This window comes from Myotis yumanensis, unplaced genomic scaffold (assembly GCF_028538775.1).
Source record: "Myotis yumanensis isolate MYYU_CA2020_CCGP unplaced genomic scaffold, mMyoYum1.0.hap1 SCAF_8, whole genome shotgun sequence".
In the NCBI taxonomy this organism is placed as follows: domain Eukaryota; kingdom Metazoa; phylum Chordata; class Mammalia; order Chiroptera; family Vespertilionidae; genus Myotis; species Myotis yumanensis.
In genome coordinates, this window is record NW_027223759.1 from 9,486,968 (window position 1) to 9,503,100 (window position 16,133).

The window sequence follows — 16,133 nt, forward strand, 5'->3', positions numbered from 1 at the left end:
CTAAACAATGATGTCAGCTCTACATTAAAAGGGAGGAAAAAGGTTTTGCCCCATAATTCTAATTCTAAGAGAGAGTTTATCAGAGATAGGCACAGGACAGATGCAAAAGCCTCTCAATGCAATATGATTTTTAGCAGTAAAGAAATAGAAAGATGCTTTGATATGTTCATGTGATGAAAAATCTAGAAACATTAAAAATATGACAGAGAAGAATATTTAACGGTAGGGATTAATGTTTATTTTAAATGTTAAGTGGGGGCTGGTGTGGAGGGGACGTGTATACACTTGGATATGCAGCCTGATCTTAATTTTTATATAAATGTGTGTGTGTGTGTGTGTGTGTGTGTGTGGTATATGTAATGATAACTGGGACTATGTTATAACTCATTTTAAAATTTCACCAAAAAACCCCACTGGTTTTATAATCAAAGTGCAGATAGGAAGGTGGTTTTTAAAAGGCTCAAAGTCCTTTTGATCACTTAAAAAAATTTAAAGCTTACTGTTAGGCTCACCAAAGGAGGAATGCATGAGGCCAAAGTGGTTCTGGATTATAAATTTATTAGTTCATCTGGATACCAGATGGGCTGTGCCCCCAAATGGCGCCAGCACCCAAAGGTGGGAGTCAAAGGTTTTTAAGGGACTCTAGGTGGGCAGAGAATTCCCTGTGCACGTCCGGATCCTGGGAAGGTCTGCAGGGGAGAGGTGATGGTCTTAGCAAGTGGAATGTGCTTTAAGCAAAAGGGAATGTCTGTTGTGAAGTGGTGTAAAGGTCAGTTTCCAGGGGAGGGGAAATTGACTCAATTATTTGATCAGACCTAACACTTACCTTAATGTGCAAATCAAAAATATTTCTATTTTAATATCATATGTACAAAATATATGGGTCCTGGTTCACTACCTCTGCTTAATACTTCTGAGTGCAATCAGGATTTGCATTTTCACCCAAGAATGTCAGTAAATGCAGGGAGCTTAAAGAGCCGGGAACCATCTGCTTTGCTTTAGGAAGGAAAGGGGTCCAAACACGTTAAGGTTATTTGAGGTTAAGGAAAGTGCCAAAGGCACAGAGTCTGTAGGACTGAGGGGATGACGGAGCCGGATGGGAAGTTCAAGGTTTCCTAGTCCAAGGTTCTCACCCAGCAGCTCTCCAGGCATCTCTTTTAAGGCAAGGGAGAGTCGGAGTAAGACTTCAACAGAGCCTTCTTCTACTTTGCAGAGAGTTGGAAAACCACTGCTTCCAAGTACATTTTCACATTTATTATTCCTACTGCACCCTGATCACAACTCTTCTGACCATTGGCTAGTTTATAGATCTACCATCCCATACAGTAAGCTACTTGAGAGCAGGAGCTTATCTGTTTGTTTTCTTCCCTCTACCCACAGCAAAATGTCTGACGCGTATTGTAAATGATGTCATAGCATTTGATGAGGGAACCAAGCAGTTAATGGTGCTTTTCTTCCTCATCATAATGTTGTGTGTTGACCTAGGCTACAGCTACATTTGATCAACACGGACAAGCATGGATTTCAGCAATTGTCTGTATGACATTGGGGAAGCGCTGAGCAGTGATGAGGTGGCCTCGCTCAAGTTCCTGTGCCTGGACTACATCCCACTAAGGAAGCAGGAGCCCATCAAGGATGCCTTGATGCTCTTTGAGAAACTCCAGGAGAAGAGAATGCTGGAGGAGGGCAACTTGTCCTTCCTGAAGGAGCTGCTATTCCGAATCGACAGGCTGGATCTGCTGGAAAAGCGCCTGAAAACCAGCCAGGAGCAGATGCGGAGGGAGCTTCAGATCCCGGGCCGGGCTCAGATCTCTGCGTACAGGTGGGGACCATCTCTGCAGCCTCAACACGGGAGGGGCGGGGAGCGGACACATCCCTGTGGGAGGGTTGATTGCAGGTTGTTGATGTAGAATGACTTTGGAGGCTCTGAGAAGATGTCCTATCAGGGCCGGGTGAAGAAATGTGGAGACCTAATGTAGAATTCAGGAAGAAAAAAAAAAAAGCTCAAACCATAAGATAAAAATTGTAAAGTGAAACGTTAACTGCAAGTATGCCATTAAAATAGACCTTTCCTAAATGTTCTAACTCTCTTTCTGATATGTGTCTGTTGTCTTGGTGTTTCTGTTTTCTTGATGCCCACATTGTATGCTTACTTTGTCTATCTATATCAGGGGTCCTCAAACTTTTTAAACAGGGGGCCAGTTCACTGTCCCTCAGACCGTTGGAGGGCCGGACTATAGTTTAAAAAAAAACTATGAACAAATTCCTATGCACACAGCAGCGGCAAAAACACCCGGCGGGCTGGATAAATGTTTTCGGCGGGCCGCATGTGGCCCGAGGGCTGTAGTTTGAGGACCCCTGATCTATATATATAAAAGCCTAAGCGACCGGTTGACTGGTCGCTATGATGTGCACTGACCACCAGGGGGCAGTTGCTCAATACAGGAGCTGCCCCCTGGTGGTCAGTGCACTCCCATGCTGGGCTCATGGCTGGTGAGCCTAATGCACAGTGGGGTCAGCATGAGCGGGAGCGGTGTGGTGCCAGGCCAGGGCTTGGGCTCCTACCCGGCTGCCTGCAGGCCACACTGGGGACTCCATCGGTGCACAAATCCGTGCACTGGGCCTCTAGTTTTGGATAAAGCATCACTACTTTTTACCCTGAAATCCTCCTCCCACTTGCTTGTGGGTGACTGTAGAAATTCTCAATGGAGAATTTCCCACACTTGTATTATAGAATCCTCCAATGAGGGACACACTGCCAGGCATTCCAGATGGGCCAGGCCAGAGCCCTCAGAGACTGCTTAGCCCCCGTGAGGCCTGCTGCTGCTGAGAAAATGACACTGACTTGGGTGTCAGGCCTGCCGAAGGCCTTACAGCTCAGCCCTTCCCCACCTGTGGGAGAGTCGGTAACCTAGGGTGATAACAAGTCACTGCCAGTTACATCTTCGTGATTCTCAAGACTTTAAAAATAGAGACATACTATCTACTTCTCTCTTTCAACAATCCTTCGTCTTGCAGAATCATCAATCTAACCTCTGCCTCATTCTTCCTTTTGTGTCTGTTTGTCTGAAGCTCCCTCTTCCTATAAGGACCCAGTCATTGAATTAGGACCCACTGGAATCCAGTATGATCTCATTTCAACGAGATCACAACAGCAGAGACCTTTTTAAAATAAGGTCACAGTGATGTGTTCTGGGTGAACATGAATTGGGAAGGAGGATACTATTCAGTACTGGGTAATTTTGGTTTAATAGGGTTGTGAAGTTCTTTTAAGGGATTTTTTAATTAGGCACCAATTAATCCTAAAAAACCACATCCCCCAAACTAGGAAGCCTGGAAGCTCTCAGCTTATGCCCACCATCTTGGTCTTCTGGAGGCTGTTGGGCTGAGACAAACTGCCAGTGCCGGACATGGCCTGTACCTCCTGTGGGAGGGCCAGGGTCCCTGCCAGGGGCAGGATCTGTCTGTTAAAATATTCAACATGTTAGTTTGGAGGTGGGGGGAGTAAAGCCAGCACAAGCACAAGCTACTGCTTCTGCATTGTTTATCATTAGCCAGTAAATAAAAAAATACGCCAGTGTGATCGCTTTCTATTTGTAAGAAACCACTAGACATTTAAAATGTCAAAGTAGAACTGCTACCTAAAAAATAAGTGTCATAGCCGAAACTGGTTTGGCTCAGTGGATAGAGCGTCAGCCTGCAGACTGAGGGGTCCCAGGTTCGATTCCGGTCAAGGGCATGTACCTGGGTTGTGGGCACATCCCCAGTAGGAGATGTGCAGGAGGCAGCTGATCGATGTTTCTCTCTCTCATCGATGTTTCTAACTCTCTATCTCTCTCTTTTCCTCTCTGTAAAAAATCAATAAAATATATTTTTTAAAAAGGTGTCATAAACTATCCAGGTTTATTTGTAGACAACGATGATACAAGAAAGCTAGTAGGTTTCAGTATGAGGAAAGTAAAAGGGAAAAATACCTGGTAGTCAAGTTGAAAAGGGCAGTGGCTTTAGATTGGACCCAGTCTTGGCCAAAGCGAGAAAGCTTTAGCAAAATACTTCCAGGGTACAGGTTCCACCAGAAGAAGGATGAAGCAGACAATAATACTAAGTAACTCCCATTTCTACTATTTTTAGAATTTTAATTTTCTAATTTAACTTGGAAGTTAACGTGTTTTTGCATTAAAGTTGTTTCCTTTACAACATAATAATGAAAGGTTTGCCGACTTATAAAACATCCCTTTGCTCATTGAACAAGCATATCCCCAAACCCTATCAGAGGTTAGGAAATAATAATGCCATGTATCAAGCACTTAGTGCGTTGCCAAAAATTGGTTTATGCACTGCAGATAAATGTATTCATGTAATCCCCAACAAGTTCCAACGCATAGTTACAGAAGCATCTGCGGTCTACAATGAAGACAAAAGTGTGTAATGTGTCTGAAGTCACACAGCTCATGCGTGGAGGGACCAAGGCTCCAACATTCTTAATCTGGGTCCCCTGCATTTAAACACTGTCCCTCACAACCCTCTGAGCTTATGGAAGCGAACAGGGCCTGGGCCCTTCTCTCAGGGGATTTGGAGAGCTTGATAAGCAGATAATTATTTGTCACCCTTTGGGCGATACAAAGGCACAGAGGGTGAATGCACTTAGGCAGTGCGTGAGCTGTTAGTGGATGAGTGGTTGTCTAAAGATAGACAAGGGAATAGGAGTGTGGAGGGGGGCGAGGCATAAAGGGGTGAGGGGCAGGGCAGCTGGGTGTGCTTGGAGAAGAGACAGTGGGAGGGTGGTGAGGAGTGGCCGAGATGAGGGGGTAGTCTGGGCTCAACTCACAGAGGTCTGTATTCCAGAACCAAGTGTTTGGCCTTCCTACTGAAGGTAACGGCTGGGAGAACACTGACAAGTTTTAATTAGGAAGTGAGGATCGGATTTGCATTTTGAGAAACGTAACTTCCAAAATCAAAACTTTCTTGTGGCAACAAGATCTTGACGTTATAGTGAAGACAACAGAAAACCACAATTCGTGGAGCTGAACTGAAGGACAGTTCATTTGAATTCTTTAAAGCTGGATAGTTGGGCATGAGTCAGTAGTTTTGTGTCACTACACCAGCCTCTCTCTAAGAACTCTACTCCTACACCATGCGATGAGCTGGCTTTATTTTGAAGGGAGGCCATCGGAATCGAGTCTGCAGTGACGCCATGTATCACCTGAGAAATTATTTAAAAAAGCATTTCTCAAGTGTCTCCATTTCCCACCACAGGGTCATGCTTTTCCAGATTTCAGAAGATGTAACTGCACTGGAATTGAAGGACTTTAAGTTTTTTTTGAACCGGGAGCTCTCCAGATGTAAACTGGCGGATAGCATGGTAAGACCTGGTGTCATGCCAAGATTCAGTCCCGAGGAAGAGTCAGCCAGTGGGGATTGCTGAGACTGAAGCGAGGGCTACTCGGATAAAAGCACCCGAATTCTCATTTTTTAGCCTGGGTTGAAGAAGAAAGCTGCCAGGCATGAAGGTTGTAGATGTGATCCCCTCGTGTGCTGTGAAGTGCTGCTCACGTTCATTACCAGGAGCCAGGCTGTGTCGGGAGGAGAGAAGGGGGTTGTGGGACTCTGCAGAGCCAGGAGAGACAGGTGTCTGTGTCTGGTGCGGTTTTGTGTGTCTGTGTGTGTGATGTGTGTGCACGTGTGTTTTTGTGTGTGGGGGGTGTTTCTGGGTGTGTGCATATCTGTGTATCTGTGGTATGTTGCAGGGTTTTTCTGGTGTGTGTGTCTGGTGCGGTTTTGTGTGTCTGGTGTGTGTATGTGTGTGTGTATGTGTGTGTGTGTGTGTGTGTGTGTGTGTGTGTGTGTAACGCCAGAGGAAATGTTAGGCAGCTCCCAAGGCTGTCACCATGGGGGCCATGGCTGTCTCAGCGTGCACCTCTGGCTGTTTCACATGAAAGTGTCATGGGTGGTTTTAGCACAGGGCCTGGGTCCTGGGGACTGATGTGGTGTCTCCTCTGTCTTCTCTATTTCTGGGCTGGAAAACACAAAAGTGCCTCCTAGCAGTATATTGGCTTTGAAAGACCAGGATGTCCTCTCAGGAGAGTCTGCTTGGGAAGCTAGGGTGGTTCCTTGGGTTGGAGAAAGTGCAAGTAAAAACAAAAATCTAATCTAAAAGCCAATATGGCCCAATTCCATCTTCCAACTTTATTTCTCCTCCCTCTAGAGCTTGCTTGATATTTTTATGGAGATGGAGAAGAGACTTATCCTTGGGGAAAAAAATTTGGACACCCTAAAAAGAATCTGTGGACAAATCAACCGGAGCCTGCTGGATAAAATCAGTGCTTATGAAAAATTAAGTAAAGGTAGAAACAACCTCACAGCTGTGAATCAGCAAAATGTATTCTTTTTTCAAAAAGTTTTCATTTATTGATTTGATAGCGAGAGAGAGAGACATTGATTTGCTGTTCCACTGATCCATGAATTCACTGGTTGATTCCTGCCAGTTTATTCCTTTATGTGCCCCAACCAGGGATTGAACTTGCAACCCCAGTGCAGCAAAATGTATTCTTAAATTGACAAACCCCTCTACGTCCCAGTATTTTTAAAACAAAACTGTGTGTTTGCTTTCATTCAGAGGGAAGAATGAGCCTTTGTTAAAGATTCATAAATAGCCAAAGTAAAGCCAATGAATCAGCCCTGGCCCGTGTGGCTCAGTCGGTTGGGCATCATTCCATGTATCAAAAGGTTGCTGGTTCAATTCCCAGTCAGGGCATCATATGCCCAGGTTGGGGCTTTGATCCCAGGTAGGGGAACTGCAGAAGGCGACCAATCCATGTTCTGCTCTCACATCAATATTTATCTTTCATTGTCCCTCTTCTTCCTCTCTCTCTAAAAATCCATAAAAAAATATGAAAAAGAAACAAAAACAAAATCAAGGAATAATTGTAAAAATTTACCATGCACACACCAAAGGACAGTTTGCAAACCAGGAGCATTCAAAACAAAACATGGCATGAGGCTCAGGAGCACGCTGTTATAAGGCAGCTTACACAGTGAGAAAGCAGTGACTTCACTCTTCACAGTGATTGATTCTGATGTTAGAATTCTCTTAAATGACCGGTTGATCAGTGGTTACCTCACATCAACCCTGGAGAAAAGTTCAAGTTTTCCTCATGATTTTCAGAGGCACAAACAAGGTCAAGTTAGCCCTGTAAAATAAGCTACATTAAGCTTTGCTTGTATGATTAAATTGTTTTTTTTTTCTGCTGAAGGAGGTTTTTTTAAATTAAATATGTTTTTTATAGATTTCAATGAGAAAGGGAGAGGGAGAGAGAGAATCTTTGATCTGCCACCCGCTACATGCCCCCTACTGGGGATTGAGCCTGCAACCTATGCATGTGCCCTGACCAGGAATCGAACTGTGACCTCTTGGTTCACAGATTGATGCTCAGCCACTGAGCCACACCAGCTGGGCAGGGAGTTGTGTTTTTTTTTGGTGTTTTTTTGTTTTTAATCTTAACCTCTTAACAGAAGTACAGGTGAATTTTCAAGTGGTGATACCTGGAGATGTTTTCAAGACTTATTTAATTAATTTACTCTTTGATATTTTCATTGCTTCCTCTCTACAACCTTCTACCATCCATGTCCACATCTTAATGGACCTGCTGCCGAGTACCAGGATGAGGGCTCGGTGGCTACTTCTTGTCACCTCTGCTCTACACACTAAAACATGTGTCTAGAGCAGGGTTGGGCAAACTTTTTGATTCGAGGGCCACAATGGGTTCTTAAACTGGACCAGAGGGCCGGAACAAAAGCATGGATGGAGTGTTTGTGTGAACTAATATAAATTCAAAGTAAACATCATTACATAAAAGGGTACGGTCTTCTTTTTTTTTAGTTTTATTCATTTCAAACGGGCCGGATACAGCCCGCGGGCTGTAGTTTGCCCACTGCTGGTCTAGAGACACAAACCATGTGGGCTCAGGCCAGCAAGTTTGAAACAGATGCAGAGTGATTCAGTGGTAAGAATGGGACTTATTCTGTGGATTGTAAGGATATGAATTTTCCTTTTAAAAGGGACTTTATGTTGTCTCAGGTGTTACATGTGTCTTTACTAAAGTACCTTCTCTGCCACATGTCGTTCCCTGTAGATGGGGGGCCAATTTCAGACTATCCTCGAGAGCAGGACAGTGAGTCACAGGAACAGAACTCTGAGCCACGAGAACAGAACTTTGAGCCGCCACAGGAACAGAACTGTGAGCTGCCACGGGAACAGAACTGTGAGCCGCCACGGGAGCAGGACAGTGAGTCACGGGAGCAGGACAGTAAGCCACAGCAGGTATGAGGAAACCTCCCATTACTTCTTTTCTTTACATTGAAGATTCTAGTTAGTGTATTCCTTAGCTTTTTAAGCTTCCAGACAAACTAGTAAGGAGAAAAAACTTAGTGACTATTATGAGGACTATAGAAAAAATTCACAAAAGCACAAGCTTAAAGTGTGACTTTTTAATGTAAAGAAAATGTGATTTCTCAGGTTAAATGTTTATTTTAAAACCAAAGACAAACACATTGAAACCCTTGGAGCAGAGGGGTGAGAAGGCTCCTGCCCGGCCCTTCCAGCAGCTGCATCAGCCAGAATGGCAGCGGGCTGTGGGGGCAGAGACAGGAGAAAGCAAAGCCGTTTCCTTTGGCTTGACATCTCAAAACTGTTTCTCCTTGCTGATTAGGTGTAAGTGGCAAACGCTCATGATCTAGCCATTTCTGTGTTCTCATCCCAAAGAGCTGGTCCAGGAATCGCCTTTCTAGACATTAGCACACCTGCTTGTGTAACCTTCAGTGACCCACCAAACCCATTCTGACTCATAGCCCACTCACCCCTCTCTGTGGCGGGAAGCAAAGGAAATCCTGAACACCAGAAACCCAGCAGGAGACTTAAAATTAAACCTAGAGAACAATTTACCAGTGGGCTCTTGAATAAGTTAACGAACCTCTCTCAGTCTGAAAATCAAGGATTAACCAAAGTCAGGGAGCACACCGCAGAGTAAAGCACTCTACAGGCATTGCCCCAGGAACAGCTAAGGATCCTGGGTGCAAGAGAGATTGGATAACTTGCTCAAGGCTTTAAGGTTATTAAGTACTAGAGGCTCGGTGCACGAAATTCGTGGACTGCACTCCCTCACCCCAGCCTGCACCCCCTCACAGTGTGGGACCCCTTGCTCCTTACCACCTGCCTGCTCGCTCCTAACCGCTCGGCTTGCTGCTCCTTAGCATTGCCATGGAAGCGAGAGAGGCTCCGCCACCACCACTGTGCTCGCCAGCCATGAGCCTGGCTTCTGGCTGAGTGGCACTCCCCCTGTAGGAGCACACTGACCATGATGGGACAGCTCCTGCAGTGAGTGTCTGCCCCTTGGTGGGCAGTGCACATCATAGTGACTGGACATTCTGGTTGTTCCGCTGTAATGGTTGCTTATGCTTTTATTGTATAGATGGAACTACCTGATAGACAATGTGCCCCCCTGAGGGGTCCTGGATTGCAAGAGGGTGCAGGCCAGGCTGAAGGACCCCACCGGTGCATGATCAGGGCTGGGGAGGGATGCAGGAAGTTGGCCAGCTGGGGAGGGATCGCTGGAGAACTCCAGGGCATGTCCGGCCCATCTAGCTCAGTCCCGATCGGCTGGACCCTAGCAGCAAGCTAACCTACCAGTTGGAGCATCTACCCCCGGTGGTCAGTGCACGTCATAGCAACTGGTCAACTGGTCAACTGCCTGCCCCTTGGTGGTCAGTGCATGTCATAGCGAGCAGTTGAGTGGCCTTAACATATCATTAGCATATTATGCTTTGATTGGTTGAACTGACGACCGGACCACTGGACACTTAGCATATTAGGCTTTTATTATATAGGATACAGCCAAGAATCCCTCACACCTCCACACCCCCTCCAGCTGGGAGCTACTTTCTCTACTGGGAGGAGCTGCATGGATTTCCCAATAAATGTTGGATATCTTTGCACTGAAACAGCTCTGGGAAAATAAGGCCAGCCCAGGGCCACCACTGATTCTAGAGTCTGGAAACTGTGACCTGCAATAGTCAAGATTTGCCTGCCCAGTGCATCTCTCCTCTCCTGTCCCTGTGGTCCTGAGAACAAGATTAACCCATCAGCTTTAACAGTCTGGGGACATGCTGTCATGTGTGAAGGGAAGGCCCTCAGCTGTTTGCCCAGAAACAGGGATGAGTTGATCAGATAGCCATGGAAGTCATAGGGTCACGGAAGGGCAGCCCAGAGACAGCCAGCCCTAAGACATTCATTCATTGAGCAACTCCTGCTTGAGCTCTCATGAATGAATAAGTCCTGGTTCCTGACCCAGACATCATCTGCCTTGAGCAGAAATGAGGACAAATAATACATTATGATGACAATATGAATGTAAGTGCAAGGTGCTCAGGAGGCCCAAGTATTGGGACATTAACTAGACACACTACAGGTGGGGCAAGAGTCTGGGGTCCTGTGTGAGGAGAAATGAGCAGGCTTGTTAAGGAAACAATGTCAGCTTGGGTGGGAGCCATTGAATGAGCCCAGTCTGGCTCAGGGGCCAGCCTAACCTTGGACCAGGGAGTTGTTTGCTCACATCTCAAGTGTTTGACCGCAGTGTCAGCTCCTGGGTTGTGTTTTTGTTTTTCAGACAGCGGACAAAGTTTACCGAATGAAAAGCAAACCTCGGGGATACTGTGTGATCTTTAATAATTATGATTTTAGCAAAGCACGGGAGAAGGTGCCCAAACTTCACAAAATTAAGGATAGGACTGGAACAGACTTGGATGCAGGTACAGTAGAATCCAAAAGAGATGTAAAATATTTCTAACTGGAAGCTCCGTGCACAAAATTCATGCACTGGTGGTGGTGGGGGGTCCCTTCAACCCAGCCTGCGCCCTCTCACAGTCTGGGACCCCTCACTCCTTACTGCCCGCCTGCTCGCTGCTCCTTACTGATGTCGCAGAGGCGGGAGAGGCTCCTGCCACCGCCACTGCGCTCGCCAGCTGTGAGCCCAGCTTCTGGCTGAGCAGGGGAGCACATTGACCACCAGGGGGCAGCTGCCTCCTGGTGGTCAGTGTGCATCATAGTGACTGGTCGTTCTGCTGTTTGGTTGATTTGCATATTAGGCTTTTATTATATAGGATACTTATGTTTTTATCAAAAGGGGCGAACAAAAGCTATACCAACAGAGCTGTATGTTTCAGAAAAATGACTATAACCACATTTTCCTGTGGAGGTGAAGAACAGTCTTAGGTATTTGCTAGTTTTCTGCTTTTCTTTTTTTTTAACTTAATTTTAAAAATTAAAACAATGTAGGAGAAAACCAAGATGGTGGCATAGGTAAACACTGGAAATTGCTGCCTCACACAACCACTTCAAAAAAACAACTAAAAGACAAAACGGAGGAAAACCAAGATGGCGGCATAGGTAAACACCGGCGTTTGCTGCCTCAAACAACCACTTCAAAAATACAACTAAAAGACGGAACAGACATCATCCAGAACCACAGGAAGGCTGGATGAGTGGAAATTCTACAACTAGAAGGAAAGAGAAAAGCATACTGAGTCTCAGAGGAGGCGCAGTGCGGAAGTAAAATACTAAGGTACAGAAGCGCACGTGGAGCGGGCTGGCAGCTGAGGGTGCAGTTGTCGTTTTCAATCGGGAGGGAGTCTCAGGCTCTGAGCTCCAGTTCCGGGCAAGTCTCTGGGGACTCAGACTCATACGGGAGAAGCGGGACTGTCTGGCATCGGTTGGAACTCGAGGGCAGCTTTTTCTCGGAGGGGCTTGCAGCGATTGTCGAGACACTGAGAAGTGGAGTCTCTGAGAGCAGCCATAACTGCTAGCCCCGCCCTGTTGATCCCTTGGGACCCGCCCTGCCCAGGCCCTGCAGGGAGGCTTTTGCTGGATAGCCTAAGGCAGAGGCTAGATTAGCACCTCCCTAGAGATCCAGGAGCCAGGAAGCCCAGAGGTCAGAGTGGGACCATCCAGCTTGCAGCTCCGTGGAACCATAAAGGACACACTCAGGGGGCAGAATCAGTGAGCACCAAAGCCCCATTGAAGCAAGTCTTGCCCTGGAGGGGTGTCTCTAGCACAAAAGTTCTCCCACTGCAGACACAGCTGATTCTCACAGCCAATTGGCCTGGAGGTCAATTCCTCCCAGTGATACCTACAACAATCAAGGCTTAACTACAACAAGACTGTGCACAAAGACCACAAGGGGGTGCACCAAGAGTGTCTTCCTCAGGTAATTGGGGAGGCTGAACCACTGGATCCTAGAGGACACTTAGCACAGAAAACCACTTTATCAACACAGGGAAGCATAAAAAATGCAGAGACAGAGAAAAAGGACACAAATGACAGAAATGGAGGAAAGCAAACTACTGGATATAGAGTTCAAAACCACACTTTTAAGGTTTTTCAAGAATTTTCTAGAAACTGCCGATAAACTTAATGAGACCTACAAGAAATCTAATGAGACCCTCGAGGTTGTGATAAAGGACCAACTAGAAATTAAGCATACACTGACTGAAATAAAGAATATTATACAGAGACCCAACAGCAGACTAGAGGATCCCAAGAATCAAGTCAGAGATTTGAAATTCGAAGAAGCAAAAAACACCCAACTGGAAAGCAAAATGAAAAAAGAATCCAAAAATATGAAGATAGTGTAAGGAGCCTCTGGGACAGCTTCAAACGTACCAACATCCGAACTATAGGGGTGCCAGAAGAAGAGAGACAGAAAGATATTGAAAACCTATTTGAAGAAATAATGACAGAAAACATCCCCTACCTGGTGAAAGAAATAGACTTCCAAGTCCAGGAAGTGCAGAGAACCCCAAACAAAAGGAATCTAAAGAGGACCACACCAAGACACATCATAATTAAAATGCCAAGAGCAAAAGACAAAGAGAGACTCTTAAAAGCAGCAAGAGAAAGAAAGTCAGTTACCTACAAGGGAGTACCCATACGACTGTCAGTTGATTTCTCAACAGAAACTTTGCAGGCCGGAAGGGAGTGGCAAGAAATATTCAAAATGATGAATAGCAAGAACCTACAACCAAGATTACTTTATCCAGCAAAGCTATCATTCAGAAGTGAAGGTCAGATAAAGAGCTTCACAGATAAGAAAAAGCTAAAGGAGTTCATCACCACCAAACCAGTATTATATGAAATGCTGAAAGGTATCCTTTAAGAAGAAGAAGAAGAAAAAGGTAAAGATACAAATTATGAACAACAAACATGCATCTATCAACAAGTGAATCTGAAAATCAAGTGAATAATCTGATGAACAGAATGAACTGGTGATTATAATCAGGGGCATAGAAAGGGAGTGGACTGACTATTCTTGTGTGGGAAAGAGGTGAGGGGGATGCGGGAAGAGACTGGACAAAAATCGTGCACCTATGGATGAGGACAGTGGGTGGGGAGTGAGGGCGGAGGGTGGGGTGGGAACTGGGTGGAGGGGAGTTATGGAAGGAAAAAAGAGAAACAACTGTAATAATCTGAACAATGAAGATTACAAAAAAAAAAAAAAAGACAAAACGGACATCATCCAGAACCACAGGAAGGCTGTGTGAGTGGAAATTCTACAACTAGAAGGAAAGAGAAAAGCACACTGAGACTCAGAGGAGGTGTGGAAGTGAAGTGCAGAGGTACGGAGTCGCACGCGGAAAGGGCTGGCAACTGAGGACACGGCTGTCTTTTTCAATCGGGAATGAGTCTCAAACTCCCAACTGCTCTGAAGGCCAGTACTGGGCGAGTCTCTGGGGACCCAGACTCATACGGGGAGAAACTGGACTGTCTGGCAGCAGGCGGAACTCGAGGGCGGCTTTCTCTCAGAGGAGCCTGCAGCGATTATCGCAGAACAGTGAGACCCGGGTCCTCTTAGGGCAGGGCTGAGGATCAGCCATAGCTGTTTGCTCCGCCCTGTTGATTCCCTGAGACCCCGCCCCACCCAAGCTGTGCTCAAAGGCTTTTGCATATGAATGCCTTGGCCCTTTGCAATCTAAAATTACCTAACAAACTGCAGCTGGGTCAGAGAGACCCAGAACATCCAAAAGAAGGCCCAAGGCCCCACAGCAGCTTGCATTGCTTCACAGCTGGGCCTCATTTAGGCACCTCCAAACTCCAAACCAGGGGTCCTCAAACTTTTTAAACAGAGGGCCAGTTCACTGTCCCTTAGACCGTTGGAGGGCTGGACTATAGTTTAAAAAAAACTATGAACAAATTCCTATGCACACTTCACATATCTTATTTTGAAGAAAAAAACAAAACAGGAACAAATACAATATTTGTATTTGCATGTGGCCTGCAAGCTGTAGTTTGAGGACCCCTGCTCCAAACAAAGAAAAGGAATCTGAAGATCTCTCCGTAGCTCCTGCTGGGTAGTCACAGGCAGAGGCTAAATTAGCACCTCCTAAGATCCAAGAGCCAGTGTACCCAGTGGTCAGAGTGGACCATCCAGATTATAACTCCTCAGATCCATAAGGGACACACTCAGAGGGAAGACTCAGTGAGCACCAAAGCCCCACTGAAGCAAGTCTTGCCCCATAAGGGTGTCTTCAGCACAGAAGTTCTCCCACTATAGACACAGCTGATTCTCACAGCCAATTGGCCTGGAGGTCAATTCCTCCCAGTGATACCTACAACAATCAAGGCTTAACTACAACAAGACTGTGCACACAGCCCACAAAGGGGTGTACTAAGAGTGTCCACCTCAGGTAATTGGGGAGGCTGAGCCACTGGGCCCTATAGGACACCTAGCACACAAAGCCATTCTGCCAACACAGGGAAGCAGCCAAAATGCAGAGACAAAGAAACAGGTCACAAATGACAGAAATGGAGGAAAGCAAACTACTGGATATAGAGTTCAAAACCACAGTTATAAGGTTTTTCAAGAATTTTCTAGAAACCGCTGATAAATTTAGTGAGACCCTCGAGGATATGAAAAAGGACCAACTAGAAATTAAGCATACACTGACTGAAATAAAAAATATTATACAGAGACCCAACAGCAGACTAGAGGATCCCAAGAATCAAGTCAAAGATTTGAAATGCGAAGAAGCATAAAATGCCCAACTGGAAAAACAAAAAGAAAAAAAAATCCAAAAATATGAAGATAGTGTAAGGAGCCTCTGGGACAGCTTCAAGCGTACCAACATCCGAATTACAGGGGTGCCAGAAGAAGAGAGACAGCAAGATATTGAAAACCTATTTAAAGAAATAATGACAGAAAACTTCCCCTACCTGGTGAAAGAAATAGACTTCCAAGTCCAGGATGCACAGAGAACCCCAAACAAAAGGAATCTAAAGAGGACCACACCAAGACACATCATAATTAAAATGCCAAGAGCAAAAGACAAAGAGAGAATCTTAAAAGCAGCAAGAGAAAAACAGTTAGTTACCTACAAGGGAGTACCCATATGACTGTCAGCTGATTTCTCAACAGAAACTATGCAGGCCAGAAGGGAGTGGCAAGAAATATTCAAAATGATGAATAGCAAGAACCTACAACCAAGATTACTTTATCCAGCAAAGCTATCCTTCAGAATTGAAGGTCAGATAAAGAGCTGCACAGATAAGGAAAAGCTAAAGGAGTTCATCACCACCAAACCAGTATTATATGAAATGCTGAAAGGTATCTTTTAAGAAGATAAATAATTTGATGAACATAATAAACTGGTGAATATAACAGAATCAGGGACATAGAAAGGGAGTGAACTGACATTTCTCAGGGGGGAAGGGGTGTGGCGGGTGCGGGAAGAGACTGGACAAAAATCATACATCTATGGATGAGGACAGTGGCAGGGGTAAGGGCAGAAGGTGGGGTGGGAACTGGGTGGAGAGGAGCTATGGGGGGGAAAAAGAGGAACAACTGTAATAATCTGACAATAAAGGTTTAATTAAAAAAAATTAAAACAATGTATACACATAAAGATAAAATATTAAATCTTACTAAAGGGCTTTTACTGAAAAGTAGCAACCAGCTTTGCCTTTAATTCAACTAAATGTCTAGTATTTCTGTTGAATGTGTTAGGTATTACAGTGTGTGAAAACATTGCCATGGTATCAAGATAGTATCCACTATCCGCACTCTCCCCATTCTGCCAGAGGTTCTTTC

At 45.4% G+C, this 16,133-nt stretch overlaps 1 protein-coding gene across 11 annotated transcripts in view; it reads left to right on the top strand.

The window, feature by feature from the left end:
- CASP8 (caspase 8) overlaps positions 1-16,133 on the top strand; it is a 38,620-nt gene that overhangs the window by 15,932 nt on the left and 6,555 nt on the right. For all 11 annotated transcript variants that reach the window (XM_070421835.1, XM_070421830.1, XM_070421834.1 and 8 more), the window contains 5 exons: positions 1,486-1,822; positions 5,257-5,362; positions 6,206-6,344; positions 8,133-8,320; positions 10,662-10,803. In XM_070421835.1, the coding sequence (XP_070277936.1) occupies positions 1,518-1,822; positions 5,257-5,362; positions 6,206-6,344; positions 8,133-8,320; positions 10,662-10,803 (880 nt within the window). In that variant the 5' untranslated portion in view covers positions 1,486-1,517. The remainder of the gene's footprint in view (positions 1-1,485; positions 1,823-5,256; positions 5,363-6,205; positions 6,345-8,132; positions 8,321-10,661; positions 10,804-16,133) is intronic.